The sequence below is a fragment of the Nothobranchius furzeri genome, chromosome 5 (genome assembly GCF_043380555.1).
Source record: "Nothobranchius furzeri strain GRZ-AD chromosome 5, NfurGRZ-RIMD1, whole genome shotgun sequence".
Taxonomy (NCBI): Eukaryota; Metazoa; Chordata; class Actinopteri; order Cyprinodontiformes; family Nothobranchiidae; genus Nothobranchius; species Nothobranchius furzeri.
In genome coordinates this window covers 14,001,224-14,022,732 of record NC_091745.1, presented here as the reverse complement: position 1 = coordinate 14,022,732, position 21,509 = coordinate 14,001,224, and the positions used below count along the sequence as shown (strand labels likewise).

At 43.4% G+C, this 21,509-nt stretch overlaps 1 protein-coding gene across 1 annotated transcript in view; it reads left to right on the top strand.

The window, feature by feature from the left end:
* mrc2 (mannose receptor, C-type 2) overlaps positions 1-16,763 on the top strand; it is a 33,496-nt gene extending 16,733 nt beyond the window's left edge. Inside the window, exons 5-29 of the mRNA XM_015948880.3 lie at positions 1,592-1,705; positions 1,844-1,987; positions 2,070-2,261; positions 3,166-3,320; positions 3,419-3,523; positions 5,631-5,746; positions 5,836-5,984; positions 7,022-7,239; positions 7,372-7,514; positions 9,575-9,671; positions 9,756-9,885; positions 10,026-10,058; positions 10,160-10,326; positions 10,405-10,573; positions 10,658-10,800; positions 10,889-10,997; positions 11,077-11,243; positions 12,672-12,780; positions 12,858-13,096; positions 14,166-14,328; positions 14,434-14,583; positions 14,776-14,889; positions 16,076-16,255; positions 16,339-16,362; positions 16,440-16,763. Coding sequence (XP_015804366.3) covers positions 1,592-1,705; positions 1,844-1,987; positions 2,070-2,261; positions 3,166-3,320; positions 3,419-3,523; positions 5,631-5,746; positions 5,836-5,984; positions 7,022-7,239; positions 7,372-7,514; positions 9,575-9,671; positions 9,756-9,885; positions 10,026-10,058; positions 10,160-10,326; positions 10,405-10,573; positions 10,658-10,800; positions 10,889-10,997; positions 11,077-11,243; positions 12,672-12,780; positions 12,858-13,096; positions 14,166-14,328; positions 14,434-14,583; positions 14,776-14,889; positions 16,076-16,255; positions 16,339-16,362; positions 16,440-16,657 — 3,548 coding nt within the window. The 3' untranslated portion in view covers positions 16,658-16,763. The remainder of the gene's footprint in view (positions 1-1,591; positions 1,706-1,843; positions 1,988-2,069; positions 2,262-3,165; positions 3,321-3,418; positions 3,524-5,630; positions 5,747-5,835; positions 5,985-7,021; positions 7,240-7,371; positions 7,515-9,574; positions 9,672-9,755; positions 9,886-10,025; positions 10,059-10,159; positions 10,327-10,404; positions 10,574-10,657; positions 10,801-10,888; positions 10,998-11,076; positions 11,244-12,671; positions 12,781-12,857; positions 13,097-14,165; positions 14,329-14,433; positions 14,584-14,775; positions 14,890-16,075; positions 16,256-16,338; positions 16,363-16,439) is intronic.
* Positions 16,764-21,509: the final 4,746 nt, after the last annotated feature.

Genomic DNA, 21,509 nt, shown 5'->3' with positions numbered 1-21,509 from the left:
GTTCTTCTTCTTCCTCATTTCCTTTTCATTTCTGTCTCCATGTCTAGTGGGACTACAATAAACCAAATAGCAGTTCTAAAAAAATAAAAGAGATAGGGTTTCATTTATCTATCGGTTTTAAGCTCAGTGGTGAGATTTCTGTCACCTGTAGGGTTTAGCATATGTATGTATTTTGGGTGCTTTTTAAGCTCAATGTACGACACTACACTTGACCAACAAGATGTGAATTTCTATATAAATATGGAAATTCAGTCTGATTGATCTTTGAATGTTTAACCAGAAGAATTTGGATTCGTTGTTTATTCAGGGATCGTAAGACACTTCGTATCAATTCAGACAGTCAAGTTTATAAAAGTAAGCAATTAAAAACGTGACAACTAGGAAACTCTTTATGTGATGAATGAGTCTAAGTGGATGGAATGTGAGGGGTGATGATGTGTGAATGTGATCTTATCAGAACCTTCGTATCTGGAGAAACTGAGTGGGAGTGAATTTGGTCTGCTATAAACTATAAGTGATGGTTTATAAAACCACACCAGACGCAATCTGTCGAGTCTACGTACCCTTATCGAAGACTCTCTTTTGGATCTGAGATGTCTGGGAGTCCGTGGACCCCACGGTACCGAAGTCCGTAGAGAAATCGCAGTACGACCAGGTCAGTCCAGAGTCGTCCCCAGGTCACGGCAAACAGCTGGACTTGTTTTGCGTCTATGGAAGGACTCTTGGGGAGTCGGAGCTGGTTCAGCTTTGTTCTGAAGGAACCGTTTGCGGTATCAGCTGTAGCGTGCAACAGGTTTGACAGCTTGTCAAAGATGCGACGGGAGACGAGGCTTCCTCCGATGGCCAGTCAGAGTTAGGCTAAACTGAATCACTCAGGAAGTAATTCTGTTTTTCTGACAAATCAGAACTTGGCGTGAAATTGGGTTTTGCCAACAACCTCAGACACACACCTCCCTCAGATACGAAGATGCTGATTTTGTGGATAAGACAATATCCATGTGCAGTGACGTTAAGTTTAACTTGCGTCATGGAGATATGGTGATTGTGTCTTGTCCAGTCAGTGCGCTGATTAAATATATGGGTCTTATATTTCATTTCATCCTTATTAATCTTTCAGTGTAATAATAATATTAAGTTCAACTTCAGTAATTTAAGCACAGATTAATCAAAACATTTCATTTAACCATATTGTTCATTTCATTTTATGATTTAATTATGAAAGTTCATCCGTCTTGTTCTGTGAAGCAAAGCAGTCTTAGATAAGAGGAAGCTGTAGAGAGACCTTGTCAGCAACAGTATCTTTCTTGCAGATTAAAGGCACCAGTTAAGACATGTCTCCATATTACCCGATACTGAAGAGGTCACACTGTAGGTGGAAAACGGACCATTTCTGGAGGCTACACACCTCAAAACACCAAAAGACAGAAGCGTGGAAATGTTTTTATGACAAAATTCCAGTTACATGCATATTTGTGGCGACATAGCTAGAAAGTGATTTTGTTATTCTTTTACAAAATGTAAAACACTGTAAGCTGTTTTCGTCCCTGTGGAAGTATCCCTCTCTAAAGGAATATGTCTCCTTTTGCTTTAGGTATACTGAATAGTTACGATTCTGTTTTGTGGATCGGCTTGAATGACTTGGACCTCAGTGGGGGCTGGCAGTGGTCTGATTCCTCACCCCTCAATTATCTCAACTGGGAAACAGGTTAGCCTGCAACAACTAAATGTCCTCCCTCCTCTCAGGTCACACATCCACATGGCAGCTTTTCATTCCGCCAAACCCACAGAGTCTTTTTGGAACATTAACGATTTTCCTACATATGTGTTCTGTACTGAACTACAGACGAGCCGAAACATGTTGATGAGGAGAACTGCGTTGTTGTCCGGTCTGAGTCATCGGGTCGTTGGAAAAGCCGCGATTGTTCGGAAGCTCTCCCGTATGTCTGTAAGAAGAGTCCCAACGCCACCCTGGATCCCTTCAGTACTGGTCTGTGAACAAAACACGTCTGCTCTAGTTTTATCACACAGCTGAGGTCTCGATTCTGATAATGAGGTGTTTCTTTCTACAGATTCATGGGCAGATGATCATAAATATGACTGTGATAATGGCTGGCAGAATTTCCAGGCTGGATGCTACAAACTCACTTCAGAGATGATGGACTGGAACACAGCTGAGAAAACCTGCCAGAAGATAGATGCCAACCTGGTCAGCATCCACACGGTACCTGAGCTGGAGTTCATCATGCGCAACCTGACAAAGGGTGATTTTATTTTTACGTTAACTCCAGAGTTACTGTCAATGTGTGTCCAATCAAAAGAGCTAAATCATTCCTTTACAATAGTCATAATTAAGTAGATGTCTCGACTGATTTAAGGGGTTCAAAATGTGTTTTAAAAGTGGAATACTGTCATAGTTAAATGACAAGTACTCCTGAAATATTTTAATCTTGTGGCCAAAAGTAGAAAATTACCGTAATTTCCGGACTATAGAGCACACCTCAATATAAGCCGCACCAACAAAAAAAAAAGGTTTTCTACACACACACGCCACACTCAAACATAAGCCGCGGCGCAGCAGCCACATGCAGGTCTCCGGCGCACAGTGCATGTATGGCCGTAACATAAGATAATTAGACAGAAAGATGCTACACGGAGGTTTTTCCTTGTTGTTTTAATTCAACAAAAGGAATTTTAAACACGGGTGAACGTGCCTGCAAGTTTAGAAAAGAAAACGGCGCTGATAGCATTCATATATCTGGATGGTTATAACATAAAAACAGCACTGACACGTTATTACCGGTAATTTGCATGTTTAGAAGAAAAGAACTGTGCTGACACAGCATTAATAAGCCCCGGATGATTAGAAAATAAAAACTGCACACAAAACATGCCTGGTTAGAATTCTTCATGGAAAGAATTCTTCGTCGTGCCGGCTGCTTGCATGTGCTAAATTAAAATGAACACTTTCTTCGATTTCCGCTTTTGACTTCCACCTGTTTCACTTTCTGCTAAAGCGCCCCCTGCAGGTGAAGGAAAATCTTCAGTAAAGCCGCACCTCATTACAAGCCGCACGGTTCAAAGTGTGGGAAAAAAGTAGCGGCTTATAGTCCGGAAAATACGGTAGTTGGAATGAATGAAAACTATTGATTTATTTTGTTTTTTCAGACATCGATCAGTTATGGTTAGGGCTTCATGACACCGAAATGCAGATGAACTTCCAGTGGACAGATCACACACCTGTAATCTTCACCTTCTGGCACCCGTTTGAACCCAATAACTTCCGAAACACTCAGGAAGACTGTGTCTCCATGTGGGGTCCAGTGAGTAAATGCTTTGCCTTCAGATCATGACAGGATCTCATCAGTCTGTATTCATCAACCATTTATGATTAATTCATTAATTTATTTGTTAAATGCAGGAAGGCCGGTGGGACGACAGCCCCTGTAATCTGAGCCTGCCCTTCATCTGTAAGAAACTAGGAACTAAGAGTGATGGAAAACCACAGCAGCAGGACTGCAAACAAGTAGGACTTCAATTCTGTTCATTTTTTGGAAATAGTTCCAATGTTCAACCGGAAAATCATGATGTCATTCTGATTTAAACTGTGAAAAAACTCCTTTTACCCCCAAATACCAAATGGTATATATATATATATATATATATATATATATATATATATATATATATATATATATATATATATATATATATATATATATATATATATGGATGGATGGTATATAATGGGAGGAGCCAGTTGAAGTGGCTCAGGCCTCTGGTCAGGATGCCTCCTGGACGCCTCCCGGGTGAGGTTTTCTGGGCACATCCAAACGGGAGGAGACCTAAAGGCAGACCCAGGACACGGTGGAGGGACTATGTCTCTCACCTGGCCAGGGAACGCCTTGGGATTCCCCCGGAGGAGCTGGCCCAAGTGGCTGGGGAGAGGGAAGTCTGGGCCTCTCGACTTAGGCTACTGCCCCCGCGACCCGACTTCGGATAAGCGGATGAAAATGGATGGATGGATGGTATATAACGCAAGGGCACAGATATTTGGTCACCATGGTGTGCTGAATGAGCCACTGGCAGCAGCTTTAACCTTTCTCTTGATACTTTTTGAAATAGTTGACACAGCAGCCACATATATTTAGTTTCAGATGAGATTTTTACCTAAATGCTGCTGAACTTTGGGGCAGCAGCTGCACCGGCATCATTTAGCCTTCAGAGATTCCTGGATTCTTTTTTCCACGATCAACATCCTCAAGATTTATTTATTGAAGTTTCTATTATCATTTTCTATTTAATGTGGATTTTCTGAACCCCTTTATCACTGATGTCTGCAGTCTTGCTTGAAGCATCACTGTTGTTTAAACCTGTTCAGCTGCTTGCTCTTCACAGGTTCACTCCTCCACATCTCTGCCCTTCTCACAGACATGCCACACTGAAACTACCTCCAGGAAACCCTGTTTTCTTGGCTTGATTTGTGGCTTTAGTAAATCCAAAAGGAGAATATTACCTTCTTCTTCTGAAACTCATGAAAGCATCTGTTTGTGGTTTAAAATCTTGCAGTATGCTCCACCTGAGGTTAAGCCCTCATAGCTATGAAAACGTTGGCCATCCTCATGGACATGCATCCTTGTTTATTTCCTGGGCCTTTTATGCCCGGTACCTTCTTTAAAAATACAAGTAACTTAAATCACATTATCACTTGTTTATTTCTCCCATGTGGACCAACAGGCTGTAGTAGTGATGTTTTCAGATGTAGTACTGCATCTGTATGGGCTTCACACCTGTATACCTAGGAGTTGTAGCCTTTTTTGTTGACTAAGAGTGATTTTCTACGGAGGCTTTCTTGAACTTGGTTGACTCCAACATTTAATGTTGCAACAGTCAAACAATAAAAATGAGTTGTAGTGAGTGTGTGATGTTGGCTCACACAACACTAAACCTTAGCTCAGTAAAACTGACTGAATCATCTCAAGTTTGTGATGGCTATGGTCCATCAGCGGTGTCGGCCATCTTTACTCAGATTAATGTTAATCACTTGCTGACCGCGTGAAATGATCACTTTCTGAGGTAGTCTGTCACTGACGTTGCACAAGAGACATCTCACTAACAGTTTACTTCAAAAGTGAATATGAAAGATTTGAGCTCGTGTATTTCTTTAGTACAAAACAATGTGACATCCCCAAATTATAGCTCAGTGTCTGCAAAACCAGCCGAGTTGTGCTAATTCTCTGATTATTGGTGTTGATTTGCTGCAGCAGCAAGTTGTAGATGTCTTCTCTATCATTTTCATGACATTAGAATCATTTTCTCCAGTGGCAGAGCTCTGTGTCTGTACACGTCCACAACTTTAGCACTTAAGCTGGCTGGAGTCAGTAAAAGCAGAGAAATCTCTGTGTGCAGGCTTGTTTGTCTCCGTCCGCGACTGGCTTTTATTTCACATGAAAACAAGCAATCTTCGTACTTTTACAGAGGGCAGTTTGAATGTTTCCTTAAAATCTGATGATGAGTGTTTCTGTCTTTAGATCCGCATGCACATCTGGATTTCCAACAACACTTCTGACTTATTCCCTTCTCAGACAGGTTTGTTTTTTTCAAGGGTGTTTTATTCTATTTCACCTCCTCAGGGCTGGAAGTGGCACAGTCCGGCTTGCTATTGGGTCGGAGAAGATCTGCTAACCTTTGATGAAGCCAAAAAATCCTGCGAGGCTCAGGGAGCGTCCCTTGTTACCATTACTAACAGGTTAATACAACACACACACACACACACACACACACACACACACACACACACACACACACACACTGACCCTAACCTTCTCACCTGTACAGATTCGAGCAGGCCTTTGCTAACAGCCTGGTGTTTGGCCGCTCCGGCGATTCCTTTTGGATCGGACTCCACGATCAGGACAGTCACGGCCTGTTCCGCTGGCTCAGTGGAGATGAGGTGTCCTTTACCAACTGGAATCGAGACCAGCCAGGTGAGACACACACACGCTGGTGCGGTGTGAAGGGCAGCTGTTTACTACCACACTGAGATCATGTGACCATAGTTTGAAGATTATCAGTTAGCTTTTCTGCCAATGAAAAGATAATTGACCAACATTTGACATTCCCTCGTGTTAGCCACCTCTCCTGCTCTGCCTGACACGTTCCTTTGAAGATCTTTCTTTTGTTGTTTAAAAACTTGAGACACACGAGGAGCAGGAACATCTCACTGGGGTGAAGGACCTGAATGTGTTGCTCCACCCCAGAGGAGGCAGAAAAAAGACACATCCAGTTGTGAGCTCTGTGATGTCTGGAGTTGGCTGCTTTCTCGATTTCACTGATCTTTTTTTCCAGTCTCAGTCTTATTAGTTTGAGTAGCTTCTATCTCCTTTTTATTTCCCTGTTCTTCCTTCTGTGTGATTAGTTTGCCTCCTCGGAGGATCATTAAAGTTCAATCCGCTCTGCTGCTGAGGAGTCTCTATTTCCCAAAGCACCAAGGTTCATTTCTATTTGGAGACAATGTTGGAGTTAATCTACAATGAAGGAAGCAGATTGATCTCAGGGCTTCATTTAGATTCATTTAATCCACAAACCACAAAAACAACATTTGCACTTGTAGCTTTATTTTTAACATTTTACATGAACAGGTAAATGGCTGCATTCATGTTTTAGAATCAGCTTTTCTTGATGATGAAAACCGATGAGAAGAACATTCATTCACCGACTGTTTTAAACAAAAACTCAAAACTTTTTGAGTTTTCCTTCAAATAAACTTTATTGAAATATTCAGTTTGAGTAATTAAACAGATGGAGATGGTTTTATGAGCTACTTTTCAACATTTTATGATGCGTTAGAACAGCTCAGTCATGTTAGCGATGATGTTTTTTCTCCATAAGGAAAAATGAAAAACAGACCAGTCGTTTATAAATAAGTTGTGAAAGACGATTGGATATTATTTGATTATACAGATTTTTTTCACTGACTTCTTTATCATCTCCCCACTCACATTTCACTCTGCATCTCTTTTAGTCAGCATCCATGGTGGCTGTGTTTCCATGGCGACAGGCTTTGCAACAGGTCTGTGGGAGGTGAAAAAGTGCTCATCAGCAAAGGCCAAATTCATCTGCCGTCAGAACCAGAACGCGTCCCTGAGCCCGGAGCTGCCCGTCCCTCAGCCCACCCCGAGTCTCAGCGGTTCCTGTCCCACCAGCTGGAAGAGCAACGCTGACCTGCGCTACTGCTATAAGGTTCCCCCCCTGTTTTCAGTCTGACAGTTGTTTATAACTGACTCAGTGTTTTCACTGCCCACAGGCCTGGTATGGTATCGCTGTAAGACGATGTGTTGGGAGTAAATAAATCCTTTTATCTCCCATCCTCAGGTGTTCCACTCCTCCCAGGTGGAGCAGAAGGAAAGTTGGCTGCAGGCTCACCTGTTCTGCCGGAGACATGGAGCCAACCTGCTGAGCATCAGCAGCCCAGAAGAGGAGCAGTTTGTTCTGCAGGTGCTCCATGAAGCCTTTGGGTGGGTTTGAACTCAGAACCAGCTGAAGTTTAACTGGAATGACTCAAAGGAGCGTTGTGGTGTTATTATTTCCTTTATTCGTTCTCTTATCCCTGTCATGGAACATAATTAAAGGTGCGATTAGCTGGAAAACCATTTTAATGAGTATTTCTGATTATAATCGGTCACTTTGAGTTTTTCATGCAGGCTGAACATGAAAATAGTCTCCTACACCTATCTCCTGCATTAGCTTCTGATAGAAAACAGACGGTGAAACTCTAGGGTTAGAAAGTCGTGACAGATCTACGTCACACTGTCACTAACATTCATGGACTCACCCATCTTGACTCTCAGTTGGGGAGGTTGTTGTTTGTTTAGCATCCAGGAAACAGCAGAGAACGTCTCAGCTAGTAGAAGCTAGCCGTTAGCATCAGTAACACACCACACGGCAAAACACCTTCAGGCTTGTGCTATTAGTGGAGATAAAACATCAACGTTGCAGAGCAGACTGAGTCAGGGGTAGAGTTGTGTTGCTGTTATCCAATCAGAGGCAAGATAGCAAAATATCAGGAAATAAGACTCCAAATACTGTCATCTGAAGCTCTTCTTAGATGTGGCATTAAATTAAAGTCCCATAGTTGTCACACACACTGGTGTGTGGTGAAAACTGTCCTCCGTATCTGACCCATCCCCCTGGGGAGCGGTGAGCTGCCGCTGTGCTCGGGAACTATTTGGTGGTTAAGCCCCCCCAATCCAACCCCTTACTGTCAAGCAGGGAGCATTGGGTCCCATTGTTAAAGTCTTTGGTATGACCCGACCAGGAAATGGCCACTGAGAAGGTAACGTCAGGTGTGTTTGTGACAGCCTCATCACCAGTGTTGGGCAAGTTACTTCAAAACTGTAATGCATTATTTATTACTTGTTACCCTCATTTTAAAGTAATTCATTACATTACAATCTTACTGATTTTAAAATGTAAGGCATTACACTACTTTTGCATTACTCTAAGTTACTTTCAACAAAACAACTTCAGTATGAGTTTGGTAATCTGATGCCTGGTGAACTCATGACACATCCGGTGGAAGGTGATGTGGTGTCTGAGCTAGGATTGCTGTTAAAAACAGATCTTTAGAAGGATTGTTTATGAAATAAATGAAACAACAATCTGTACTCTCAGCACGATTAACTGAGCAGGGAGTGAGGTGGTGGGGGCTCCAAGTCTATTTAACCTTGGTCCCCAAATGCCTTGATACGGCCCTGGATGTGGGACTGACATCTGGGGTGATCTGATTCCATCACATGTATAAATATTAAATGCTTATATATTATTGCTTTTCACTGGTAAAAATGTGTATTGGGGATAAATCTACTTACTTTTTCTCTTTTTCTTGATTTTATTTGAATAATTTCCGGCCCTTTCTCTCTCTAACCTTCCTGCATGCTGCATGTTTTCTCCGTCTTCCAGAAAAAACTGTTTCCTAGACTTCCTACTTTCTAACGATCAGCCAAAGGGATCTTCACATGCGCGGCGCTCCAGCAGCAATGAGTTAAAATCACCGGGGCCCAGATTAACTCAGATGAGGCAAAGCACATCAGAAAAGTACAGAATACAAGAGAACATGCGCTGATATGAACGATCGCAGGTGAATTATTTTGTTTTAGTCGAGCGATTTTGTGAATGTTACAGCGACCGCGTGGAGGACGCAGCTGGAGTAGTTGAGCCGTTGCCGCTGCGTCCTCTCTGCCTGCAAAGCTGAGTCCATAAATGACGTAATATATGCAGATACTGGATCTTTTTTCGGGTTTCCCGCAATTTGAATTTTTAAGAAACGCATCTTGATTCTGGGTTTAAAATGCATTGTAATTACTGCGTTACTGACAATTGTACCGAGTAAATATTACCATTTTCTTTCCATGTAATGCCTTACATTACCACATTACAGCAAAAAGCAATGCATTACAGTAATTAATTATTTCTGTACCGCATTACTCCCAACACTGCTCATCACAGAAATACAGACAGAGAGCCCCCACAGAAACACGCATGAACGCTGTTACCATGGTGATACCGTTGTCTTTAGGGAGTCAGAGGAACACGAGCAGCACTGGTTTTGGATTGGACTGAACCGCAGGAATCCCACGGACAATGGCAGCTGGAGGTGGAGCGATGGACTTCCTGTGAGTCCAAACCGGACAAAAGCGTTTGTTCATTTCAACATTAACTGATTGAACGCGAGCCACTTACTCTTGCTTGTGTCCCAGCTGACGTACCAGAACTTTGGTCGCTACCAGTACAACATACGGCAGTGCGCTGCAGCAGACTTGGGCAGCATGACCTGGCTGGCCATGCACTGTGACCATAAGTTAGACTGGATCTGCAAGATTCCCAGAGGTATGACTTTACCAGAGTTTTCCCACTGCAATAAAAACTTTATAGTCATTACAGAAGCAGTCTATCTTGAGAAAGCCCAGCTTGCTTGTTGGCCGTTGCTATGTAATCTAGCTAATAGGTTTGCTTTTGTGTGTTTTCAGGAAGTGTTGAAAATGTACCAGAAGCAACCGAAGGTATCAATTCTTTATTTTTGTCCTCTGTGCATACAGAAATTATTTCCTGTTCATTTGTCTGATCACCCCCCCACCCCCCACCCCCACCTCTCCTGTCTCAGGCACCAGCTCTCCAGAATGGGTTACCTTCCAGGAGGCCGATTACAAGTTTTTTGACCATCGCACCACTTGGGACCAGGCCCAGAGGATCTGCTCCTGGTTCGATTCCTCAGTGGCCTCGGTCCACTCAGCGGAGGAACAGGGTTTCCTCACCAGCACTTTAAACAAGGTATTGCAAGGTTTCAGCAAATTTCAAGAATGTGTTCATTTATTTATGGTAATAAAAAACGTTCCACTTCACCCTCAGATGGTGAAGGTCGGAGACGACAGCTGGTGGATCGGGCTTCACACCTATGAGAATGACAGGCGTTTCCGCTGGTCCGACCACTCCATGCTCAATTATATTTCATGGGCACTCGGCAAGCCGCAGCCAATCAGCCGTGACCGCAAATGTGTTCACACGTCCGCTAGCAAAGGTACGATCAGCTGGAAATAATCCTTGTCAGAACAACCCAAGCACAGCAGATTTGTCATACGGGGATTTTTTCACAACCAAACAGGAGACTGGGCAGATCGGAAGTGTGACTCTGACCTGCCTTACATCTGTAAGAGGGTGAATGTCACCGGGACCATTCCTCCTACTCCATCATCCCCTCATCCACCGGCCGGCTGTCCTGCTGGATGGTCTTCCTTTCAACACAAGGTGCATCTGAGTGTTCATAGTCCTCCAAACCTTTTTCCTGCACCTGATGCAACCAGATAACATGTGATGACACTGGCTGTGCTTGTAGTGCTTCAGAGTGTTTGATCAGTCACCTCTGGTCACCTGGACTGCAGCAGAGCTGAAATGCAAGACTCACGGCGGCGTGTTGGCTGTGGTGTCCAATCATCTGGCTCAAGGTAATTCTAGCTTGAAGCCAGAAGATAAAGGAGGAGTTTCTTCACATCCTGATGTGACTGACTTTTTTCCCCCTCACAGCTTTTCTCACCATCTTGATGAAGAATGTCAGCAGCGACCTTTGGGTGGGTCTGACCTCAGACTCTAAAGGTCACTTCCAGTGGGCAAAAACTGGGCTGCTCAGCTACACCAACTGGGCCCCCGGAGAACCAATCGACAACAGTGGACCTCATCACAACAAGACACCGGTACTACTTCTGCTATTGAAAGTGCTGGATCATAAGAGATCAAGCACCTTTAGAGAGGTTCTGGTTGGGATTCTCTCTCGTTTTTTTGTCCTTGTTCACTCCTCACAGCTCTGGAAAACAACAAGCTAATTATACATAAAAACACATAGTTATACTTTAATAGTGAGACATGATGTTTGGTTTTGGCAAATCACACTTATGACAAAAGTCACACAATCACTTCTCTATAAACATCTGCAGGTGGTTTTATCTGATTATACAGGTGTAAAAGCCCCGCCCCCTTTGGAGCACTGTAACCCAGGTAGACTTTAGAGTAGAAACATCATTTCTTTATGAGTTTTAGAGCTTGGTTTATGCTTGACGCATTTACTTTCCGCTTGGTGATGCGGCTCGTGGATGGAACGCGCTTCACAACTTGCAGCGTTTATGGTTCATGCGGCTTGTCTCTGTGGTGAGCCAATATTCTCCCAAACTGTAGGGGGCAGCATGGAGCTCTACGGCATGCATCCAACACTACACCATAGTAGAAGTAAAAATTACTGTTTACAACATGGCATTCCAGCATTTTTTAACAGCGTCCTCGTCTTTTCCGACAGTGCGAGCTATTTCTCTCCCATAATTATTAACAACATGTTGATAACGGTGATCTCTGAGAGCTGAAGCATACAAATGTCTGTATTTACTAACCTCTGCCATATTAGTTCTTGCCGGTCCGCCACGTTTTTCCACGTCCGACCGTCCGCGTGGTTAGAAAATTTCCTAGGTGTGCGTTGCGGAAATTTTGGGCCGTGCGGAGGCGCGGTGGAGGGGCGTGGTTGTTAAAATGACGCAATTTCGCCGTGCGGACCTCGCGGATGCGTCAAGCATAAACCACCTTTAATGGTTCATGCGGCTTGTCCCTGCAGTGAGCCGATATTCTTCCAAACTGTAGGGGGCAGCATGGAGCTCTACGGCATGGCTCCAACACTACACCATAGTAGAAGTAAAAATTACTGTTGTTTACAACATGGCATTCCAGCATTTTTAACAGCATCCTCATCTTTTTCTGACAGTGCGAGCTATTTCTCTCCAAGAGTTATTAACAACATGTGCGGAAAGTCTGGGCCGTGCGGAGGTGCGGTGGAGGGGCGTGGTTGTTAAAATGACGCAACTTTTCCGCGCGGAGCCGTGCGAACCTCGCGGACGCGTCAAGCATAAACCAAGCTTAAAGGAGTTTAAATGCTTCACAGAAAGTTGAACGTATTTGTCTCATCTGGTATTTTTGATACGCTTGATTCCTTCTGCACTATCAAATTGAAAAAATTGTGAGTTTTGATTTTATCTCAGCTTAGATTTTTACAGTGTTGATGTTGGAATTTTAGGCAGCAGCTGGGTTGGCACCCTTCAGAGTTTCTTTTTGCTGTTCTGTTGGTTTCACCATCGCTTCAGGGAAACTGTGTGGTGATGATTCACGGAAACCCGCCAAAGAACACCGCCATGTGGGCCTCCAGAGCCTGTGAAATGGAGAAAAATGGCTTCATCTGTCAAAAGCAGCAAGGTATGGCATTCAATACCAACCACAGAGCCAATCAGGTGTGCAGAAGAGTGGAAGTAAAGTGTCATGTTTTATTTTAGATCAAAGTCTTCCTCCAGTACCTGCCTACATTCCTCCCTCCCTGTCTAAGGCTGTGGAGCTGGGTGGGGTGACATACCGGGTTGTGAAGAAGCCCCTGGACTGGACCGGCGCGCTGTACATCTGTGAATCTTTAAACGGGAGCCTAGCTGTGGTGAAGGATCCCTTCCAACAGGCAGATCTCACACTGCTCATCAACACCCTGCGTCAGCCTGCCTGGATCGCTCTCTATAATTACGGAGTAAGCTTCTGAATGTACAGCATTGTGCAAATGCTTAGAGTTTTTATGCTGTACTTCCTTTATGCCTTTGTGTTTAAGTGGTCATAAGGAATAGTTCTCTAGATGTATATATATATATATATATATATATATATATATATATATATATACATATATATATATATATATATATATATGTGTATATATATATATATATATATATATACACATATATATATATATATATATATATGTGTATATATATATATATGTATATATATATGTATGTATAGCATCGTATGCAGTCCTGTAACAGTAACATCTAGAAGGTTGTTAGACAGTCTGGAGAGTTTTTATTGGTCTACTTTATTTGAAACGGATGACGTCTAAGTCTAAGTCTCCTCCCCCTCCAGTCGGCTCACGGGTCCCCGGAAGAACGAACAAATGAATGCAAGTCAACGGGGCTAAAAGACCTATTTTCTAACCCGCTGTGCCTTACGCCCTGGATCACACATATGTTGCACTTCTATTTAAAAGAAAACTAATGATGGGCGTTTCAACCACGCCTGTCACGCACTTTGAGATGCATCAGCTTGTAAAAGTTCCTAATTAGCATGACTACAAATTAGACACCAGCACATCGTCTCCACATAATCTCTCCTCCCCTAGCGTAGCTGCTACTTACCACATGGCCAGATGTATGGTGGTCTCTTTCCTCCTGAACTTACAGCACTTTCCCTCTGCTTTGGTTCGAGGACATCAAGTTCATGAAGCACATTTGTAGTCCTGGACTCATTTTCACACAAAACCTAAAATAACATTTCCCCCGTTAGAAAATAAGAGCTTTCTTATTATCAAAATGCATCTTCAACATTCACGCACATCATCTGTGAAATCCATGAATCCAGAATTAGCCCCAAAGACTTGCATTCATTTTTTGTTCTTCTGAGGACCCATGGGGCGTGACTTAGGCTCCTACATAAAGATGTTGGAATTCTAGTCATTTTGGTCAAATGTTCACAGAATTATGATTTATTATCTTTTAGTCTGAGAAAAACAGCTAAAGATGCACCTCGTTTGCTCACATTAGGGACGGAGTTTCACCTGGTTAGGTGATGAAGAGGTGAAATACTCTGACTGGAAAGAAGGGGAGCCCAATCAGATGGCTGGATGTGGTCACATGACCACAACAGGCCAGTGGACTATGACTCCCTGTGATGCTAAACTGGAGGCTGCCATATGTCAGATTAATAGTACGTATGCCTACAAGAAAACTATCTATATAGAGTTCACAAGGTTTAAAATGCCCTTTAACGAAGTCCAGACGTAACTTCATCCCGGTTTCTACCTCTGTGCAGATGAACCCATGACTCACCAGTGGATCTATCCTGGGCAGTGTCCCAACTCTGCGGGAGAGTGGGCCTGGGTTCCATTCAGAAACCACTGCTACGCCTTCAACCTGCAACTTCTCAAGCTGCAGCAGGATGCACGCACGTCCTGCAAAAAAAGTAAGGAAGCAGCTCCGAACCTTTACGGCTCTAAAACCAACGAAGCACTGCCGACCTCCACATCCAACACAACCAACACAAAGCATCCATATGCATCTGTCTACATTCAGGATGGTTCTATTGAGCATGTGCCACAATAGTCCAGTTTCACTGTGTGATTGCCTCCTCCACCTCTGTCCTTCTTGTTTTTAGTGGGAGCAGAACTTGTTTCCATCTTGGATGAGGTGGAGCACAATTTTATTTGGGAACACATCCAGAGTTTCTCGGAACAGGCACATGGAGCTTGGCTGGGAATCAGCGTGAAAGGTCCAGTGACGCAGACCGTCTCCTCAGGCTCTCTCCTGCACAGCACACTTCTTTTTAACATGTTTAATATGGGGTGCCAATTGCAAAAGCAATACATTAAAATCATTTATAGTTCAATCTAAATAAAACAACCAGCTCTAAACATCCATCCTTCCATTACGTCCACCACTTATTCCTCAGCAAGGTCACAGTGAGCTGCTTTTATTTTGGTAGGTTACTTCCCTTTTTCAGGGCGTGTTAGCTTAATATTTAGTTTAAATCTGCAACGCTGACATTTCACTTTTTAACTGTGACAATATTTAAGTTTGATGTTTCCCAGAGAATGTTTTGTTCAACATTGTTCAAACCAGGCCTTTAATAATGAAGTTTGTTTTTACAGTGGATTATAATGCTTTGAGTTTAACCTCATACGTATAAATCAGATCCAATCGTTCTGAATGTAGCTTTACTGATTTAGATTTGATTTTTAACATTTTGGTTTAAATCAGGCACCAGACTGAATTTTCAGACATAGCCTAAACCTTTGACTGGTACTGCAGATGTATTTAGATGTTATGTTTCTATTTCATTTGAAAAGTTTAATGACACTTATTTTGATTTCATTCTTAATCTTTGCATTGAGCATTGCTATTTGGGTTAAAATACAGTTAACTAACTTATACAGTCTGCACCCCAGACATAGACCAGGAGCAGGGACCTCTGGTCCTGGTGAGCCACCGTCCAGCACGTTTTAGAGGTTTCCCTGCTGATTTTAATCAGCAGGTGATTAACAGACTTGTGCAGAGCTTGATGAGCTGCTGCACAGGTGACTGATCTGCGTTGAAGCAGGGAAACCTCTAAAACGTGTTGGACGGTGGCTCACCAGGACCAGGGCTCCCTGCCCGTTATAGACAAATCACTTGCAGGTAAATTTCCATATTTCGTAGGTATTAGCTGATTGTAGTGTTGCATAAAGGATAATCGTTAAACGCTTCATTCAGAAGCAGTACTGATGCTTTTTACAGCAAATAAATGTAGTCAATCAAGGTGACTTTCCTGTAAAATTAGTTCCTTCTCTTATCGTTGGCTTGAAAAATGCTACGCCGGTGTGTTTGGAGAGCTTCAGTTGGGTAAACCTGCACAGCTGATGCAGAAGTCCACGTACGGGTTTTTGGCTTCCCTGACTGTGTTTGTGTTCCCGTCGCAGGTCGAGGCTTTGTGTGGAACGAAGACACGGAGATGTCGTTCACCAACTGGGAAGAACATAACGATGCTTTCTCTGTCCTCTCTATCAACTCCTGCTTCTGGATCCAAAGCAACACCGGCCTGTGGAAGCCGGACGCCTGCAGGAATCGTACACACGGAGTAATCTGCAAACGGCCTCGCAGTGAGAGCGCACAAGACACAAGTTTCACTTGACAAGATACAGATTGCACACATTTAACCTGCTCTTCTCTGTTTTATCTGCAGGTACTGAAACATCACCTGTAACGAGTAAGTGTGTTTGGGCTTCTGTTGCATTCCTTTAAGGGAAGCTTTTGTACTAATAGATGTCCTTCCATCCTTCCCAGTGGATGTTAACCACCTGCCCACTCTGATTGCTGTCATGGTGACGGGGCTGGTGCTAGTCCTGGTGGTCGCTGCGGCGATCTACCTGTACCGCCGGCGAACTGTGGGCTCCCGGGGCTCCTACGAAGGGGCTCGGTACAGCCGCACCAGCTCAGGCGCCGAGCAGGTGGAGAAGAACATCCTGGTGTCTGACATGGAGCTGAACGAGCAGTCAGAGTAGCTCCACTCACCCCAAACCTCCCAACTAACCCACGACTAGATCCAAACTCGTTCTGATGCTCTTTTTTGTCTCTTTTTACACCAAAATAAAAGTATTTTTAAAGTGCTGAAGGGCTGCGTAGAACGCGGCAGATTGCATGTTGAGTCAACAGCTTTAAAAAAAACATCCAGTTTTGTAAAATTTGAGCAGATTTGGATGAATCAGATCTGCTTTTCTTCCCTAAAAACATGAATCGTGTTATTGCAGCTGACAAACATTCAGATGAGTTTTTTCCAACAGCTCCGGTTGCCAGAGTCTGTTTTTGCACACTGAATTTTCCAATCCACGTTTTACCATTTCCAAAGGAAGACTTTTAACTAAATGTGCTTTGCTTTTGTTCTTTAAAATGCAAAACGTTCCTGTTAAGAACCGCGTTGTTTTTCTAGTGTTTTCTTCACTTCTCTTCGTTACCGTGTCAGTATTAATCAGAACTGGAAACTTTTAGCATATTTTTTCTTGGATTTGTCTTTTTCTGTGCAGCTGTAAGACTGTTAGTTACTGTGTGTGTGCGTGTGTGTGTGTGTGTGTGTGTGTGTGTGTGTGTTTTATGAGCCTGCCTCTCTCCTCTCTGATCTGACATGTCAGCAGAAGTTTGTCGGGCGAGGAGGACGATGGGAGCGTGTTAGAAGTGAAAGGGATCGTTGACCTCAAACTGTCTGAGGGCATAAACTATAATTATGCACATAAGTATAGAACTTTATATTGAAGCTGGCCTTTAAATAGACTCCATTGTCTTTTTTAGTGCAGCAGGACTGAGGGGGGTTTTTGTTGCATGATCCAAATTTGAGCCACCAGAACTCGATGGTATACACGTCTGCACTTTTGATGTTTGTTTTATTTTCATTCCATGGTGTCTTTTGTTTTAGTTTAAGCATTTCTCCTCTGTGATTCCTAACTTGTGTTCCTCTTGGCTCTCTGTGCCGCTATCTGGATCTGATTCAGCAGCTTTTAGAGCATAGTATGAGTCTGCATGAGCCATAAAAGTTGGGTTTGTAACTAGATATCTGCCTGAGCTGTCGTTTTATAACCTGGAGTTGATTTGGCTTCCCTCTTTTTGCCTTTTTAAAATGCATGTTTTGTTAAGCGGTTTATTTTGTTAATGAATCAAAGGTATCCTACTTTATCGCAATATTTACCAAGACTTGAACTCCTCTCTCCCTGAAGAGGGGAACGTTCGACACAGCCGTGTGAATATAATCCAGAGCCAAATTCAGTTTTTGCCTTTCTTTATTGTTGTATCTGTGAGCTAATTTACCTCCTGAAACGTTTGACCTTTCTCCCTCAGCTCCTCCTTCGGAGGTGATTTCTCTCTCCTCGCTTGCGGGAATGCTTTGGAGCCATTTGAGTCTGAAGACTTTGGTGTTTCTTTGAGCAGATGTGAAAAAAGAAAGAAACACAAGGATGGAGGGGGAAGGGAGGAGGTGTGTGTGTGTGTGTGTGTGTGTGTGTGTGTGTGTGTGTGTGTGTGTGTGTGTGTGTGTGTGTGTGTGTGTGTGTGTGTGTGTCAGTCTCCAGCTGTGGAATGCAGAGTCGGTGAGAAGAGCTCAGCAGCACGTCTGAAACCAATCAGAGGAGAGCGTAGGAACACGAAGGGTCAGAATGAAGCAACAGCAAGGAGGAGGAGAAAAGGAGGAAAAGGGAAGAGGCATGGGGAGGAGTCAAGGATGAAGGTAGAGAAAGGGGAGCTTTAAGGAGATGGTGTGCCCTCTGCTGGTAGCTTTCTGTCCTGGCTTCTGCTCATGGGACTGATCTGCTCTCCCTGTGAAGATACCTGAAGGAGCTGTTTTAAATCGTGGAACATCCTGGTGTCCTTTTCATATGAAAAGAATAAATTCTATGTTTTCAAAGCTGCCGTGTTCACATGGATCCTTGCTGACTCATAAAAAAGGTCTGGTCTGTGACGGGAAAACTTAGCGGACCGTTTTATTCTGACTTTAAAGTTTATATTATTAGACCTTTAGGGTTGGGTTAAAGGTATTTTTTAAAAGTGTTTGAGTCTTAGGATGATGTTGTTATGACTTTACATGACATCAACAAGATAAAAAGTAAACAGGACTTTCAAAGTCAAAAATGACTAAATAAGTCCTAATTTAGAAATGGTTCTAATTATAATGAAATAAAAAGTTAAAGATTGAGTTCAAAAAGTCATTGCTGCAGTTTAAAACATATTGTTGAATAAATTAACTGATTTCAATGGAAAAGTAGTTTGATATTAAAAGTTAGAAATCTGAGATTAAAAGTGATGATGTTCAGACATGAACATGTGTGGAACGTTGGGATGACGTTAAACTCAGAGTTGACAAGAAACAGAATAAACAAGTTTAGTGATAAATGTTAGATAATGTTAGTCTTTGTTTAAATATAGAAGCTAAAGTTATGAGATCAAAGCTAAATGAGACTTTAAAGAGACACTATGCAACTTTTTCTCATTTTAAAATCGTTTTCTTGAGCCGGTAGGTGCTAGCCTGAACAGCCAGAACCATGCATCCATGTGGGAAGCATTGGGCCTGGGAACTCTTCTATTCAAATAACCCCGCCCCCTAATGATTCTAACCAAGCCAATCAGTGCTGAGCAGCGTACGCCGCACACCACAACGCTCAGTTCCTGACCCTAGCCCTCTTTCATCTGTTCTAAATGACTAGGACATGTCTTTAGAACCACAACAAGTAGAAGCACTAAACGCCCTTCTGATGAAGAGAGATGCTTTTGCCGTCGCCAGACTCCATTTTTGACTACAGCTAAAAAACTACAGCGTCACACGACACAGTCAACATTTCCGTCTTTTTTCTGATTGGTTATTTTTGAGCTGCCTGGTCCCGCCCCTCATGTGCCTCTCTAGCTGTGAGTTACCAGACTAGTTCTCTGTGCAGAATTAAACAGAGGATGAGTCTGGCAGGCCAGGCTAGGTCTGTGCTAAAATGACCCTTCTACAGGGTCAATACAAGTTCACCCAGCCCATGCCGCCCAGTGGCAAGAATATTGCAATTGCAACTTCAGAGTTGCCGGTCCGGTCTGTTGGACTTAGAAAAGGCAGAGCGGACATGACTGGCGCTGCAGTCAGCTTCCAGCACATTGCTGCATGTTTTATATCATGAACACATCTGTGCTTAATTTAGTGATGAACAACCCCTGTAGACCCTCTCCTTTAAGCCCCATGAGATGTCTAAGCTGCAGCTGTTACACACCTGCTTGGACTCTATCAAGACCTGGATGGTGGGAGCTTTCTTCAGCTGAATGAAGATAAGACTGAGATCCTCATCTGTGCCCCAGACAAGCTGGTTCCCAAAGTCAGAGACTCTCTTGGTCAGCTTGCTTCCCACACCAAACCTTCTGTCAGGAATCTTGGCGTGACCTTTGACCCAGCTCTCACCCTGGATTCTCATGTCAGTTCTCTTGTTGGCTCTTCCTTCTTCCATCTCAGGAACATTGCTAAGCTGAGTCCCATTCTGTCCCGCTCTGAACTTCAGACAGTTGTCCACACCTTCATCTCCTCACGCTTAGACTACTGTAACTCTCTTTTCACGTGTCTGAGCAGAACCTCCCTGAACCGTCTACAGGTGGTTCAGAACGCCTGTGCTCGGCTTCTGACCAAGTCCTCCAAACACACCCACATCACCCCGCTTCTCCTCCAGCTTCACTGGCTGCCAGTCAACTTCAGGGTTCATTTCAAGATCCTGGTTCTGGTCTATAGGGCCTTACATGGACAAGCACCATCTTACATTGGTGATCTTCTTAGACCCTACACCCCCAGCAGGTCCCTGAGGTCCAGTGATCAAAGCCTACTGGTTGTGCAGCACCAGGCTAAAGACCAAAGTAGGGATGCACCGATGGATCGGCATTTGATCGTAATCGGCCGATAGCGTCCCTATCGGTTTTGATCGGAGTTTTCAAAATAGATCAAAGCAGACCGATCAGGTAGGGTTGTCACGGTAACCGGTGTAGCGGTAAATCCTGGTTAAAAAAAAAAAGTTGACAATAATAATAACCGTCTTGTTTTTAAAAAAACTATATTATCTCGGTGGGTTACCGTGGCTGCGGTGTAGGCGCGGTGACCCTTACCAGCCACCGTATCATCTGCTGAAGTTGCCGGCGGCACATGCGCGCTTTGTTGTTTACAACCAAAATGTTCTTGAAGCTAAAGCTGAAATAATGGCCAAAGGAGGAGACGGCAGCGCTCAGGAGGACATTTATTATCCCTCAAAGAAGACAAAGTGGGAAGTACGGGCGTTTTTTGGATATTTGAAAAATGCCGAGGGACAGTTGATAGAAGACGGCTATCCTGTTTGCAGCACGTGCAGAAAAAGTGTCTGTGAAAGGCAGCAACGCTTCAAATCTCATGACACATCTGCGTGACCATCACCCACAACTCTACAGTCAACGCAAGGCAAGCTAACGTTAGCGTTTTAGCTAAAATGCGTGATCTGAGGATTTGGGTTGAGGGAGAATGCAACGAGTCGCTATATAAAGCAGCCGCAGCGCCGCTACCTGCATATAAACCGTGTCGCAGACACCCCCTTGTTGAAATGACGCTATGCATTACGGGGCTCCCAGGGGCAGATAAGAGTTGGTCTCTCTCCGAGAATAATTATGAATTTAACAATGATTACTGCCTGATGACATTTTCCCACATCTGCAAAGCTCACTGGAAGGACACAAACCGAGGACAATATTTTCCTGATATAGGGTTTATTACTCAAGTAAGGGTAAAAAAGTATCTGATTAGAAGGCTACTTGAGTACTGAGTATCATCTGATCTAATATTTTTAAAATGATGACATCAAACAGACAAAAAATAAGAAGTTATGGGCAAAT